General features: G+C 49.7%; 1 protein-coding gene across 3 annotated transcripts in view; it reads right to left on the reverse strand.

The window, feature by feature from the left end:
• CCND3 (cyclin D3) overlaps positions 1–16,492 on the reverse strand; it is a 99,154-nt gene extending 82,662 nt beyond the window's left edge. For 2 of the 3 annotated variants that reach the window (XM_042986351.1, XM_007085198.3), the window contains exon 1: positions 16,341–16,492. In XM_042986351.1, the coding sequence (XP_042842285.1) occupies positions 16,341–16,346 (6 nt within the window). In that variant the 5' untranslated portion in view covers positions 16,347–16,492. The remainder of the gene's footprint in view (positions 1–16,340) is intronic. The other variant, XM_007085199.3, reaches the window with a different exon arrangement.
• Between the last annotated feature and the right edge of the window lie 88 nt (positions 16,493–16,580).

The raw sequence follows: 16,580 nt of genomic DNA on the forward strand, positions 1-16,580 counted from the left end.
CTGGCCATTTCCCGAACTATCCATTGCTTTTGAGAGAAAAGGCTCTTCCACACTCAGGGGACCACCGCACCTTGTCCGGTCCACCCTGTCCTATGAGGAAGACGGTGAGGAGGCGCTGGGGGTGCCTGGGCTTCAGATTGGGGCCCGAGTCTCTGCTTTCCCGCTTCTCAGCTGTGTGGCTCTGCACAATGTCTTAGCCTCTCTGGGCCTCCGTGGGATAACAATCCTTGTTCACAGGTTTGTGGAGGGAATCCAAGGTTACACGCGTGTGAAGTCCCTGGTGCCACGCGTGGCACATAGCAGGTGATCTGTGGCTGTTGTTATTACGGAGGTAAGTGTGGGAATGCCGAGGGCACAGCTGGAGCAGGGGCCTGACCCACCTCCCCGGTGAGGGGTGCCGGGAAAGCAATGGGGGAGACAAGCAGCGTGGAAGGTGAGAGCAGGGCAGAGCAGGGCAGAGCAGGGAGAGGGCGGAGGGCACAGCTGTGCTGTCTATCAGCTGCCGCCAGCTCACGCGGTCCCTGTGCCCCATCTCCCCCAGCTCCACCCAGCACTTCTGCCGGGGTTGGCCACCCTCACCACTGCTACCACTGTCACCGCACCATCAGCTGCTGTTTCTTGCCTCATCTTCCTTCCTGCCCCTGATAGGGCAGAAAAGGGGACGGGAAGCAGCTGTTTTGCCCAGCAACCTCCCTACCCTACAGGCTGGGGCGGCCAGGGTGGTGGTTGAGAGCCCAGGAGCTGCTGCCAGTCAGGCTGGGTTCTGTCCCCTGCTCTGGTCCTTAAGAGCTGGTGACCTCAGCAAGTTATGTGGCTTTTCTAATCCCCCAATTTCCTTGTCTGCACAATAGGGATAGTCGGGCTGCTGAGAGGAAGGCATGAGACCACGCATGGTGAGCGCCTGGCCAGGTGCCTAGCAGGCGGCAAGTGGCCAATATACGTTAGCTACCCTCAGGGCTGGTTTCGTGGGCATGTGGCCTATGCGGTCACACAGAGACCCATGCTCAGAAGGGCCCTCCCGCTTGGTTTAATGCTCTACTGTCGCCATCTTGAAAGTCTTCATACTTTAAGCTCTGTGCCCCACATGGGGCTCGAACTCACAACCCCGGGATCAAGTCACGTGCTTGACCTACAGGGAGCCACTCAGGCACCCCAAAAGTCTCAATAATTTTTTAACAAGGGGCTCTGCTAATTATGTAGTTGGTCCTGGCTATTACAGCATCTATTTATTGCGTCTGCTGGCCGAGGGCGTGGCTGCGGAAGGGAGGAGAGGCCCAGCAGTCTGCTGGAGCTGGGGGGCATTGGAGGGCCGCGGGGACTCAGGGGAGACATTTAAATACAGTGATGTGGGTCCCCGGCAGGTTGCCAGCACTTAGACTTAGGGTAGTGAGACCTCCCCCCCCCCCCATATATACCCTCACTGGGCACTGGAGCAGAAGGAGTGCCCTCTCCTCAGACAGCCGGGCCAATGGGGCAGCCTCCAGAGTGCCCACCATTACCTCCCTCTTCCAACCATCCCCTGACCAAGGGCGAAGGCTTACCTCAGGCTGAGCACCGACCCAGGCCCCTGGATTTGATACTCTGGATGCCCAGCTCAGAGGCCACGTACATGCTCAGGAGTATGGGAGTTCTGTCGAGAATCTCTACATCTTTGGGCTGTTAAAGTACTATGTGATAGGAACCAGTGCTGCCCTGAAGCCCCACAGTGCCCAGGTCCAGCTGAGTCCTGCTGTTCAGGTGGGGACTAGTATGGGAGTGGCAGAGAGGAAGCTGTTAATTACTGCTCTGGGTGGCCCCAGGGGCTGGGTTGAGATAGAAAATATCTGCTCCTTCTATTGCCTTGATTTAAAATCCCAGTGCAGCATGTTTGGAAAGTAGCCTGGGGGGTCTGAGGCTGTGACTGGAACTCTCAAGAGACATGGGCCTTGCAGGGGTTCCTTAGAGCTGGAGGTACTCCTGAGCATTATGATGAGGGATCATCCCCCAGAGCTTCTAAAAACCACCTCAGGAGGCACATCTCATACCTGCTGTCTGCTCCCCTTCTGGACTGGGAGATCCCAGAGGGCAGGGCCCACCCAGAGGGAGGGCTGACCAGATAGATGTTTGCAGACCGGGCCATTAGCACCCATGCACATCCTCCTCCCCATCCACCCCACACCATCCCAGATCCTGCCTCAGCTTCCCCAGACTCGCCACCACAGCCCGGCCCTCTTCTGTTCCTGGGCCCACGTGTCAGTCTGAGGGTGGCCGAGGCTGGCAGGTGGAGCTGGGCCCTGGATGAGGCCCCTCTGCATCCGTCTCCGGCCACCTGTCCTGAATACTCACTCCCTTCCAGACAGCTGGAGAGCGCCCCGGAGTCTCTGGTTAAGGGGGGGGGGGGTGTGTGGGGGAAGGTTCTAAGGGAGCTAAGCCAAGGCTGAGGGGAGGCCCTTCTAGTGGATGGGGATGCTGAGTGTGCACGCATGGGGGTGGCTGGGGGAAGGCACTTGGGAGAAGTGGGAATTGGGGGTGGGATCAGAGAATGGAATGTGGAGTTCATTCTCCTGGGGGCACAGCTGTTTATTTTGATCTTCCCAGTCAGCTGTTGCATATTCCTTATCTTGGGGCTCAATCCAGACTCCACCTCCTTCCCTGTTGCTGAGCTGGGGAAGGCAGATATTGTGGGATACAGCCCTACTCCCTATGCTCACTACCTTACTTTGCCCCTGCCCCAAGCTGCTCAAATAGACAAGGAGAAACCAGGTCCCTCAAAGAAATGCCTGTCCCACACTTCAGAGCCACTGTGTGCCCATCCATGGGTGACGGGGGCTTGAAAGTGAGTCGTCTAACATCAAGGACCCACCCCCCCAATTACCATGACAACCTGAGTTGGCCACCCCAGAGTTGCCTGGATATTTCAGTTTTATTGGTGCCACAGGACTTGAAGGGTCAGCAGTCAGTGCTTCGCTGGGAACATGAGGCAGAGGCAGTGGTCGCTCCCCAGGCCACACCAGGATCTCCCCTGGGCTGTCACACCAGGTTCCTCATGGCAACTTTTTACTTGGCATCTACTATCTCTGAGAAGACACTAAGAAAATAAGACTGGGGGTGCCTGGGTGGCTCAGTTGGTTAAGCGTCCAACTTCGGCTCAGGTCATGACCTCGCAGTTCGAGAGTTCAAGCCCCGTGTCGAGCTCTGTGCTGACAGCTCGGAGCCTGGAGCCTGCTTCGAATTCTGTGTCTCCCTCTCTCTCTGCCCCTCCCACACTCAAACTCCATCTCTCTCTCAAAAACAAATAAACATTTTTTAAAAATTAAAAGAAAAAGAAAAAGAAGACTGATTTTCTATATACTTAGGGAAACATGACTCATGACCATCACATTTTTCATGTTATTACAGAACCAGAACATTTAAAAAATGGGTAAAAAGTAGGAAAAAAAGCATGCATAGTTCTACTGCCTCAAAAAACAACCACTGCTTGGGTGCCTGGGTGGCTCAGTTGGTTAAGTGTCCAACTCTTGGTTTCAGCTCAGGTCATGATCTCGAGGTTCGAGAGTTCCAGCCCCATGGAGGGCGCACTGGAGTCGGGAGCCTGCTTGGGATTCTCTCTCTCCCACTCTCTGCCCTTCCTCCCCGCTCATTCCCTGTCTCTTAAAATAAATTAATTAAACAAAAACAACAACCACTGCTAACATTACAGTATATTTTCTTCTAGTCTCTTCTTGTGTGTGTGTGTGCATGTATATGTATGCGTGTAAAATATATAGTTGCACTATATTGTTTGTACAATTTTGCATCCTGATTTTTCCCTTAATACTACTACAAAAGTAATTTTTGTGGTATCACATATTTTTGCAATTGACATTTTAATGGCTACCTAATATTCTCTTTATTAGATATGCCATACTTTACTTGATCATGTTCTATCGTGAAGCATGTTGGTTGTTCCAAATCTTTGTACCTAAGTGTTACTGTCTATAACACTTTGATAAAAATTGTCACAAAGGTTTTTTTTCCACATTTGGAATTATTTAAAATTAGGACAGAGCCTGGAAAGCAGAATTACTAAGGCAGAGGGTCAGAATATCATGGAAGCATGGGCCCTCTCCCCCGAAGGAGGCATGTGGTTCTGATACCTGTAGCCAAACTGCTTTCTGAAAGGAAAGTTTACCACATGCCAAGGCCACCAGCTGGGCAAGAACATGCCCACCATGTAGGTCAACTAGTGTGCAAGGACACCATTCGCTCACTCACTCACTGATAGACATCTTATTATGAGCATAAGCCATGATGCCTTTTCTAGACTCTTCTCTTTTGGTTGTCAAGCATCCAGCCTTCTTTCCTACAGCACTGCCACTTCCTTTTGGGGGATCTCCTCTTCCCTAATGCAAATCCAGGAGCCAGCCTGCCTCCCTGCACCACAGACACGGGAGGAGCCGGCCCGTCCATTCCCACCATGTGTGGCCAGGCAGAGGTAACCACTCATTTTTCTGCAGGAGCCTCTGCCCAGCCCTCAGGCACTTTTATCAGTTTCTGTCCATTTCCAAACATGCTTTTCCAGCCTTTTTGGCGTGTCTGAGTTCCTAACCTTCTCCCAATTCCTTTTGCCTCATATTTGACGATCTATTTCTGTTGCTAACAGAACTTTGAAAATACTCAGTGAAACCTCGCCCACTTCGTGTTTTTCCAATTGCAAGTTAGGACACTCTACCGGGTCATGAAGTCATGAAGCTAATCATGACCAGTATTAAAAAAAAAAAAAAAAAAAAAAAAAAAGAAAAGAAAAAAGAAACAACAGAATAAAAGAAAATACAAGACCTTATCTGAAGTAAGGGTAAGTATTGCTTAGTGGAACTTGTTTGTTTGGTATACATATACATGTGTGTTTGTACGTGGGTATATAAAATGGGTTAAAATGAAAACATTTCTAGTTTTGAAAAACAGTGCCCCAACTGAACTTGAGTTACTTGAGAACAAAGAGTGGAGCGATCTCTCCTAGATGTTTTTATATTTCTCCCTACATCTTTAGTACCCAGGAAAATGTACTTCCTTGCCAACAGAATGATATATTTCAAGACCCACCCACTACTTTCTCTCTATTCACAGCTTGACATCTTCTCTTACCCTTTTCTTCTTTACTTAGTAATACTTGATGATAATGGCTATCTTTTCCTCCTGAGCTTTACATTTCTATTAATGGCACCAACATTCTGCCAGCCACAGGGGCTGAAACATTCTGGGGTGGTCCTGACTACTCTCATTTATTGCGGGCATCCATGGTAGCCTAGTAGGAGAGACGGCCTGCAAGCAGAAAACTATGACATACTTCATCTTAGAAGGATGCGTGGTGCTCAGCTGGGGAAGGCAGAGCAATTTCACAGGGCAGATGATTATTCATACCTTCCTACCAAAAAATTACTAAGTTCTGTTGTTTTTACCTTCAAAATATTTTGCCAAATCACCCCCTTGTTTCCATATCTACTGGCCTCACCCTAGTTTCAATCCTTGTTACATCTCATGTAGACTCTTTCTTGCCAACTCTATTCTATTACTGCCCTAGAAATCATCTTAAAACAGTCTGACCGGGGCGCCTGGGTAGTTCAGTAGGGTTAAGTGTCTGACTCTTGATTTCGGCTCAGGTCATGATCTCATAGTTCATGAGTCCTGTGTCGGGCTCTGCATTGAAAGGGCGGAGCCTGCTTGGGATTCTCTCTCCCTCTCTCTCTCTGCCCCTCCCCACTCACAGTATCTGTCTCTCTCTCTCAAAATAAAAAAATAAACTTAAAAAAAAAAAAAAAAACAGAACAAAAAACAGTCCAGGGGCACCTGGGTGGCTCAGTCGGTTGAGCGTCTGACTGTAGCTCAGGTCACGATCTCACGGTTCATGGGCTCGAGCCCCACATGGGGCTCTGCACTGATAGCTTGGAGCCTGGAGCCTGCTTCAGATTCTGTGTCTCCCTCTCTCTCTCTGTCCTTCCCCTGCTTGTGTGCTCTCTCTGTCTCTAAAAAATAAATAAACATTAAAAAAAAAAAAAAGCCTGATCATGTCACTTCCTTGTTCAAAAGCCTTTAGTGGCTCCCCATTACCTACTAAATAAAGTCCAAAGTCCCCAACCCAACGCTGTTGATTTGGCTTCTTCACCAATCATTCTATGTTCCACTAGGGCCACAGGATCTAAACCAGTTCACAAATTCTCCCTTTCCAACCACATATCTGAGGCCAGGTTTTCTTCATATATATCAACCAAAAAAACACACTGCAACAAATTAAAACAGAAGCAGACATGATAATCCAGCTGTCTTCTATCAAGTCAGGCATTAAAGAGATTTGCAAAGATGTAAAATAAAGCCACACTTCTCACTAATTTTTATTTTATTAAGTAGGCTCCATGCCTAACATGGGGATTGAACTCATGAACCCTGATGACCCCGAGATCAAGAGTTGTATGCTCCACCGACTGAGCCAGCCAGGTGCCCCCACTCCACTAATTTTTAATAATTTAATAATATAATTATTTTATAAAAAATAGGATGCTACATTCGCATGCAGTGAGTTTTTTTACTGTTACTTTAAGTGAATTCATATCCTTTTAATTTCTCATTTAAAATTAGAATGTCCAGGGGCGCCTGGGTGGCTCAGTCGGTTAAGCGGCCGTCTTCGGCTCAGGTCATGATCTCGCGGTCCGTGAGTTCGAGCCCCGCGTCGGGCTCTGTGCTGACAGCTCAGAGCCTGGAGCCTGTTTCAGATTCTGTGTCTCCCTCTCTCTGACCCTCCCCCGTTCATGCTCTGTCTCTCTCTGCCTCAAAAATAAATAAACGTTAAAAAAAAATTAAAAAAAAAAAATTAGAATGTCAATAGCCACAACCTTCAAAAACAAAAATTCTTTGGGATTCTCAATAATCTGTAAGGGTGTAATGCCCCAGGCCTCTCCATTCTTTACAGCCATTCACGTCTCAACCTCTCTGGAGTCTTTAAACCATTAAAAAATAATAATAATAACAAGAAGTGACATAGTAAAAATAATTATTGTTATAAAAATAATAGTGATTCTAGAAATAGCCACTATTTTAGAAAGTAGCAACCACAACACAAAGAATAAGTAAGCCTAATGATTGTCATAGAAATAGGAATCGAAAAATGATTATTTCTACAGTGTGGCTCTCAGTAAAAAAACTCAGATATTCAAAGAAGTAAAAAATTACAAAAACCACACCATTTAAAATTGCTCCTGGGGATGGGGCGCCTGGGTGGCTCAGTCGACTGAGCAAGCGACTTCGGCTCAGGTCATGATCTCACGGTTTGTGAGTTCGAGCCCTGCATCAGGCCCTGTGCTGACAGCCTGGAGCCTGCTTCTGATTCTGTCTCCCTCTCTCTCTGCCTCTCCCCCACTCATGCTCTTCTCTCTCTGTCTCAGAAATAAGTAAACATTAAAAAAATTTATTTTAATAAAATAAAATAGCTCCTGGGGCGCCTGGCTGGCTCAGTCGGGAGAGTGTGCGACTCTTAAACTTGGGATTGTGAGCTGGTGTCCCACATTAGATGTAAAGATTACTATAAATAAATAAATACATAAACTTTAAAAGAAAAGAAAAGAAAACAGCTCCTGAATCATTTCTCCTGAAGTCCAGTCCTCTTTTATTTTCTCAAATGGTATCTCTGAGAAGAAATTTCTGGTTAATCCACCCAGAAGCAACTGCTCCTTCCTCCAGATTCCCCCAGCACTGCCACTCAAACCTTTCCTGTGGCCCAGGGAGCCCATAAGAACCCAGGAGCAAATGCCTACCGAATCCCTTAATGTGCCAATTTAACTATCACAAATTCAATTATATCCACTGGAAGGGATACTAATCAACCAGAGAAACTTAGGTATTATTTATACAATGCGATCCCTTACCTCAAGCTCAACATCATGTTCTACCAAGGACATGGCCATCTGTTCCAACGATAACTGTCTATGCTGGACATTCTCAGAGATGGGGGGGGGGGGGGAGAATGCCTAAACTATGTATCCTGTGTTTTATGAGTTTAAGGAGACTTTAATAATAATTTTGAGGTGGATTTGTTTTTACACTGACCTTGAACCCAGCACTGCATAAAATGTGGCTCTGCTATGAATGAGGAGTGAACAGGACCTCTGAGCCTTACAGATGTTGTTGGAGGGACATTCCAGGTGGGTGAGCCCAGGATCCTAGGCCTGTGCAGGCCTGTCCTCTGCACAGGGCATGTGGCATCCTTCCTGGGCCAGGGTGGCTGCCCATTTCTGGGTGGGGTATCTCGAAAGTAAAGTTTGCAGGGCCAGCACGAGGACGCAGCTTAACCACTGACTCCAGAGATGTGCCCTCAGCCACTACCCTGGAGCCACACCCTGATCAAAGCCTGAGTCTGGGGGAGAGAAAGGAAAGGAAAAGGAGCGTTGGAGGGGGAGCTGGAGGAAAAACTGGTGTGCACCACCACCGCAGATGGGGCGGCTGTGGTCGGGCTGATTCATCCAGGGCTCCCCAGATAGGTCAGGGCCTCAGCCCCACCTAGCAAAGCTCATATCGCCACCACCCACTCCTGCTTCCTGGATCTTGTGTGACACCTGACCTGCCTGCTGGGGCAGGGCTGGGTCATTCTTGCTCCTTCCTTTCCTTCTCGCTTGGCTTAGTAGACAACCTTGAAGCTCCGGCCAAGAGCACCGAGGGATGGAGAAGGCCCTGGGATTGCCTGGGGTACGTGTACCCACACTGTCACAGCTCCGCACAGAGGTGCAACACACAAATACACCGTCACACAAGGAGGCAGCCCAGGCATGTACCAGCCTGCTCTGTGTGTCCTGACGCTGTGTTCCAAGACAGCGTCTCAACCCGACCTGAGGTTCCCCCTGGGAACCTGGGGTCTTCTCACACTCCCTCTGGCGGGTGGGCACACACTCAAGTGCACACACACAAGCACACACAACGTGCAGGAAAAGTCTGACTCGGGTCAGAATTCTTTCAGCTACCAGGCTCTCAGAATGGACTAGCTGTATGACCTCAGGCAAGTTACTTAACCTCTGTGCCTCAGTCTCTTCATCTGTAAAATAAGGGAACCTCGCAGGATTCTTGGGGAGAGTGAGAAATGAGTTAATAAACATGCATATTTTTTATAAACGTACTGACCTACTAACGGTACATTCTCTCCACAGGCATTCACAACAGTCCCTGGCATATGGAAGTATTGTGCAAAAGATATCATTATCTGCAATATGTTTGCTGCCATGTGCCTGGGAAGAAATGAAGGTTCAGAGAAAATCCACACAACAGATTCCCGCAAGGAATGCCAAAAATGACTCCCAGAAACTGTGTCAGAGGAAAGGCAGGGAAGAAGCAGGACTTTCTGAGGACGACCCAGGAGGCACTAAGCTCATGTCCAGTGGTTGCAAAGAGTTTTTTTGAGTTAGAACTCAGGAGGCTGGGCCCAAGCAGAAAAAGACTGTCTCCTTGGAGACAGAGAGACCCAAGAGAAAAACTCAGCCTGGTCCTAGAGGTGGAATCAAGTCAATTCCAGGAAAAAATAGAGGTTGCCTCTAGCACCAGCAGGTACCAGCTGACTAGAAGGAAAAGGGAGAGGGCCTGGTAAAAACTAGAGTGTTCCACACTCTGGCCTATGCTCAGCTACCCGGTACTTCTGAGAGTCTGTAACCCCAAGATCCTCTCTCACTGTGATGAAAATAGATTGCACATGTGAACAGCCTCCAAGTTTGTGGTTCTGCAACAGATACTGTTTAAAGAAAAGGGGATGGAGCTGGAAGGAAGGGGAAACACAGCCTTGACTCTCGGGGGCCTGGTGTTGGGAGGAAGCAGGCCTCCCTCCTCTCCATAATCCAAAGACAGCTTGTGATAGCCACTTGCCAGAGAGGCGTAAACCCTCCCCTGGGTCTTATCCAGAGCGGATTCCTCGGCCCCCAGCAGTGAGCTTAGGAAAGAGTCTGTGAAGGATAGACAGATGCCTTCCTGGGGACAGGCAGCCTGGGGGCCCTCTGCGCCCCCATCCTTTCTCCCCCGCGCCGGCCCCTCTTCCCATAGCCTCCAACACTTCCAGCTGGAGCCTAAGGTCTGCATCTGAGGCCCTGCTCTGCTTCCTTTCCCAGAACTCAGAGCCCCCAGGGGAGGGGCAGGAGGAGCAGCCTGGAGGGAAGAGAACAGAGGACAGGAGGGAGGGCGAGTTGGAGCAGACAAAGCTGGGGCCAGAACTGGGAGTTTCTGGGACAGTCCCAATTTCAAGTATTCTGTCCAACTGTCTGACCACAGGCCAGAACTTGTGGGCTGGTATTTATTGCAGAAGAAAGGATGAAATGGAGTCATAGGTAGGACAGTGAGGAAAGGAACCAGGGCTGTCTCTTTGTTTTGGGATAGCCCCCATGCCCACTGCCAGCAGCTCAGGCTGGAGGACGATGAGGAGGACAACATCCTAATGGAGGTGTCACTTATGGGGACTTATGACCTGTTTGGCACTCGGCAGGGCTTTGTGTGCATGATGTATACATGTGGTCCGCACCCTAGTGCACAGGGTGGGCTCCGAAGCCTCAGCTCCTTACTCTGTGTAACTACTGTGTGCCTCAGTTTCCTTGTCTGTAAAGACATAATAGTGCCTCCCTTGCAGAGATGCCATGAGGACAAAAAAAGATAGTACTTGTCATATAGTATGCATTCAAGGAATATCAGCCATTATTATTATTATTTTTTTTTTACTTTATTGTTTTTTAGGGAGAGAGAGCGTGCACAAGTTGGGGAGAAAGGCAGAGAGAGAATCTTAAGCAGGCTCCGTGCTCAGCACAGAGCCCGACGTAGGGCTCGATTCCACGACCCTGGGATCGTGACCTGAGCTGAAATCAAGGGTCAGACACTCAACCGACTGAGCCACCCAGGAGCCCCAACATCAGCCATTATTAATCCCCACAATGACCTAGCGAGGTAGGGACTAGAGTCATACTCACTTGACAGATGAGGAAATCAGTTTCACGCAAGCAGGAAGGAACCAGGCTCAGACTCAAACCGGTGTGGTTTCTCTAATGGGTGCTGGCTGTCTTGACCACTCCACAAGAGAAAGCACAGAGGAGGGGTTCTGTGCACAAACCTTACAGCCAAATGGCCAAGTCAGACTTTCAGCTCAGCCCCTGACCAGCTGTGTGAATAGAAGCCAGCTGCTTAACCCTTGTGCCTTGCTCTGTTCATCCACACAGTGGGCATCCTGCCTCATAAGATTGTTGGAGGGGGACACAGGAGTTATGAAATATTTTGAACATTACCTGTTATGGCCTCTTTCTCTGGGCCTGCCCTCCATGGTGCCCTCTGGCCACAGGGCTTGTAACTGCACTCTGTCCCTGTGCACACTGGGCCCTGCCTGCTGGTGCCTGGGCCACTGGCTCTATGCGTTTCTAAGGGCCTAAGGGGGCACCAAGCAACCCCTCTCCTACCCCTTGTTCCTAGACAAAGCCTGGGCCTCTGCTCTCTCATCTTAGGATGGCTGTCTCCGGGGAATTTCAAGCAGGGCGGGAGAAGTGGCCACTAAGGGCAAATGGTTTCAGAGCCACAGCTTTTGAGGCCCCTTAAAGGATACGACATGGCATGCCTTTGAAGGGTATGAAAGGCCATGCCCACAAGGGCTGCTGGCCTGGCCCCTGCTCTCAAGGCATGGGTCCTTCTAGCTCAAGGGCAAAGGAAGGTCAGGGATAGGGAAAAGAAGGTGTGGGAGGGAGGGGCTCCAGGGTGGGAGACTAACAGTGCATTTTATGGGGGTTGCACTGGGTCAAAAGTGGCTCCCTGGTGTGTAGATGGTTGGGGATGGGACTGGGGAGAGGACCCATGAAACCAGCTGGCGGCTAAAGGACCAGATGGCGCTCTTTACCCAATTTTAGCAGTCTGTGGACAACACTCTGGGCAACAGCCCCACCTGGTGGACAGACAGGGACCATCATGGGCCAAGGAGCATGGCCAGCCAAGGGATGACCCGGAAGGGGGAAGGAAGCAGGTGAATAATCACATGGGAGGTCTGGAGGTGTTAGAAGCTTTGAGGTCTTCTCCTAGCTTAACAGAAGCCCCTCCTACACATGTGCCCTAGACCCCCCTAGACGAGGAGCTCACTTCTTCAGATGAGGATTAGGCAATTATTTGCTAGAAAGTTCTTATGCATTTTGGAAATCTGCCTCCACCAGTCCCCCACCCCCTACCCGGGGGCTTCCAAAGGCACCCTTTCAAATATTTGAACACAGCTATAATATCCCTCCTAAATCTTCTTATTCAACCATCCAGAGTTTGACCTCAACCTCTCACCCACTGTATCTTTTCTTCACATGGTGATCCTTTGTTAATATATTAATTTCCAAGGAATCGCTTCCAATTCTATACCTAAGCCACCTCTCCCCTAGCAACAGCATTTTAAAAGCCTCTTTGGATCTCAACCTCCTACTCTTCAGGATCTGATATACGCTGATGCTCTGATTTGGGGGTTAATTTAAATGTCAAGAGCACAGGCTGTGAAATCAAATAGGCCAGTGTTCAAATCCGGGCTCTGCCACTTACTAGCTGTGTGACTTTGGTGAAGTTTCTCGGCCTCTCTGGGTTTCGATTTCGTCTGTAAATGGGGTTAGAGGTATTTACCATCTGGTGTTGTGCTGAATGTCAAATGAGATAAGGCAAGTAAAACACTTGGGACCGCTCCTGGTAGAATAATGCACCTCCTAAGTGGCCATGATAAGCACATTTCTCTGAGTTTAGGGCTGGAGGGAATGCTTTGGGGAAGAGAGGTGAAAGGGCAGAGAAAAGGAGAAAAGAAGGCCTTCTGAAGTCACTCGGCCTTTACCAACCAGTGAGAATCCCAGGTGAAATCCAACAAAAGGGTACCTTGTTCTAGTCCCATTTCCAGGGAGGTTTCTGGCCAACCTCCCTCACTCCCCACCGCCACCACCACTGTACCAGGGGCAGGTCCTGACAACTCTTTGAAACTCGGAGGGTTTAAAATTTAAATGTCTTTGAGGGCAAGAGAAACACACCAAAATAAACATACCTACTTCTGAACAGAGAAAGGGAAACTTGGCAGGCGCCCCAGAACTTTCCCCACCCCCAACCCTCCCTAAACTTCCTCTTGTGGTTTCTCAAGAGTACAACCTGTTCTCCTCGGCCAAGAAAGCGCCTGGGGCAGGGGGCTGGGCATGCCAAGGGTTCCACCACACCCTACCCTGTGACAAGGGAGAAAAGTATGTGTGGCAGAAAAGTCGCCTGGAGGTCTATATAGTTCTGAATGTCACAACCCGCTTACCTGTTATCTTGATGTGGCCACCCACTACCCTTAACTGCCAGCATCAGCACTCATCCCCCTCAAGACAGATGCACAAGGTGGTTTGACTGCAGGCATAGGGGGACCGCTTCAGGCCTCCCCAGATCCGTGCAGAGGGCTCTAGTGAAAAACCTAGAGCTTCAGAAAGGTAATGGAAAAGTGGCTGGAATCCCATGGAACCTCTGCCCTGTGGCCTGGCTCCCATCATGGGCAAGGTCCCAGCCTGCTTGGAGGGATGGGGTCAGAAACACAGATGTGGCTTTGGGATACAGCCTCTGTGGGGAAGACAGGGGAACATCTTAAGACTGCTTCTGCTACTTGGCCATGTTCCTTACTCAGCTACCAAGATGGACTGTTCCTCTTGGAATCTTCAAATATAAAAGTCTCTGCTATTCTCAAAGATTCCCAGCAAAAGAGGTATCTTGGTTTCCCACATCCCCAGATTCTAGCACATCACATCCATGTTGCTTTCTTCCTTGTATCACACCTATTTGTTCCTCTTAGTGAGTGAGGCTTATTCAAGAAATCCCATGCACTCGTGTGTGTGTGCACACACACACACACACACACACACACGACCATAAGGAAGCATACCAGCTCTGTGTAGTCCTTACAAACCTACTCCAGACCTGCAGGGGCTCCAGGTAAACCGTTACCAGCACCAATGCTCAGCTAAAAGGTTTCTCTCCTCTGTACCACCCAAGACACAGGACCTTTTGGAAACTCCTAAGTCCCTGGCTCAAGTGGACATTCTTTTTTTTTTTAATAAATTTTTTTAACATTTATTTATTGAGAGACACAGAGCATGAGCAGGGGAGGGGCAAAGACAGGGGGAGACACAGAATCAGAAGCAGGCTCCAGGCTCTGACCTGTCAGCACAGAGCCCGATGCGGGGCTCGAACTCACAAACCGCGATATTGTGACCTGAGCCAAAGTCAGACGCTTAACCGACTGAGCCACCCAGGCGACCCATCAAGGGGACATTCTGTGTGGTCAATCAAGGAGGCAGGCTAGCCTGGTGGTTAGGTACAGGGGCTCCCAGGTCACGTGCCCTAGGTTTCAATCTCAGCTCTGCCATTTATTTCTCGTGTACTTTTTTTCCCTAATGTTTATTTATTTTGGGGAGAGAGAGCAAGCAGGGGAAGTGCAGAGAGAAAGGGGGATAGGTGATCAGAAGTGGGCTCTGCATTGACAACAGACAGCCCGCCATGGGGCTGGAACCCACGAACTGTGAGATCATGACCGGAGCCAAAGTTGGACACTCAACTGACTGAGCCACACAGGTGTCCCTCTGGTGTACTCTTTAGAACAATGATTTATTGGGGCACCTGGATGGCTCAGTTCGTTAAGCGTCCAACTCTCGGTTTTGGCTCAGGTCATGATCTCATGGTTTGTGAGTTTGAGCCCCACATCGGGCTCTGTGCTGACAGTCCAGAGCCTGCTCGGGATTGTCTCTCTCTCTCCCTCTCTCTCTGCTCCTCCCCCACTCACGCTGTCTCTCTTTCAAAGTAAATAAATAAACTTAAAAATATAAAAGAAAGAAAAATGACTTATCTCCTCTGTGCCTAGATTTCTCATCTATACAATGGAGATAAGCCTACTGCTTACCTCATAGGACTTACGATTAAATGAGACATTACATCCCAAACATTTAGTACTATATTATGACAGTACTATAGAAGTGTCAACTGGTATTCTGAACCCTTCAGGTAAGGAAACAGAAAAGAGGAGGCACTTAGGACCACGGAGATCATGGTCTCAAGGACTAGGACCCTACTGGAATTCTCAGACATGCTTTTGATTCCAAATTCCAGGTAAAGTGGAAGTTCTGGCTTCTACTATCCCCAACATCTAGCCTGTGCAGACAGAGTATGACCATAGCAAACAGGTGGTGAATGAATTCATCAGATGTTGTGTCAGTCATCCCTCCAAGGAGCCCAGGGACTGAAAGAACAGAAGATTCTGCAGGAATGCATTGGGAGATCCAGTTCTCTTCACCCATGTCTGGTCCCTAAGAGAACTGAGGTGGGGGGCATAGAGGAAACCATGGAAACAGCCCTAGAGTCCAAAGATAAGGAGTGGGTACCCCAACACTGCGTGGATGGATTCTTAGGGACCAGCTCAGACACATGCCTTTCCCTGAATTCATCGTGTTCATTCCCACCTCTTCTTCATGCCTAGATGGTGGGTTAAAAACAGCAGGAATGCCTTCTGGGTCCTCATTGTATCCCAATGCCCAACACCACGGTCAGGGTTCAGTTCAGCTCTGCAGAAGGAACAAGTGCCCCCCAAAGACTTCCTACCACTTCTCTGCCTGGTGATTATCCATCACTCAGAATCTAACTCCATGTCCTCTTCTTTCTGAAGTCTTGCTAGCCAGCACAGCTTGGTGCTTTGTCTCGGTTGTTCCATGACCCACACTAGTTATAGAAGAATAACATCATGGCGCCCCTCAACATTCCATAAACCCTAGACACAGAGGAGGTGCTCAGTGTTCGCAAATGAAACCATTATGCTTCCTTAGTAACGGTAACCAATTTCTGCAGGTAATTGTCTTGGCAATACATTAAAAGACACAGAAGAGGCTTCGGTACCCATCAGACACACCAGAGGGACGAACACTGAGGGGGCCCTCCTTCCAGTCCTGTCCTCTGACCTCCCCTCTCCGTTCTGCCTGGCAGGAGGACTCGAAGGCTCCTTGCCCACGTTGGTTCTGTCTTCCTACTCGCCTCCCGCCCCTATGTCTGAAGTATGAAGTATGAAGAACGACAACTCAGTGAAGGCCACTGGGCTTCTACATCAGCTTGGAGAGGGACTGCACGGACAGAGCTTGGGGCTTTGGGGGGCTACTCTGCCCTTCAAATACGTACAGAACGGCTCACTCGGAGAGAAAGTGAGTCTACCTTTAGGGCAACAACGGAGAGGTGATGACGGAGCGGCGACCTCCTTAACCCACCCATCTCGGACCCCTACCCCAGGCGTCCAGCCTGAGTTTGGAGGCCCCAGAGAAAGGTGAAGACGCTGACACCCCATCTATCTAGGCTGTTCCAGCCTTCAAGCCTACCTCCATAGCAGGTGAGCCCCCCGGAGCAAGGATTGTGGCCTCACTGTCCCGCCGCCTCGGGCTTCCTTCTTTGGGGGGGGGGGGTCGCCACCTCCAGCTGTGCCGAGGGGCGTGCACCCCTCCGCCAGGCGCCTCAACATAACCAGTCTCCACCCCCGCAGGCGCCGCGTGTTTACAAAGTCCGCGCGGCGGATCCCGAGTTTAAAGCTGGGCAGGAAGTGGGGAAGAGGGGGCGGGGGA

Source organism: Panthera tigris, chromosome B2 (assembly GCF_018350195.1).
Source record: "Panthera tigris isolate Pti1 chromosome B2, P.tigris_Pti1_mat1.1, whole genome shotgun sequence".
Taxonomy (NCBI): Eukaryota; Metazoa; Chordata; class Mammalia; order Carnivora; family Felidae; genus Panthera; species Panthera tigris.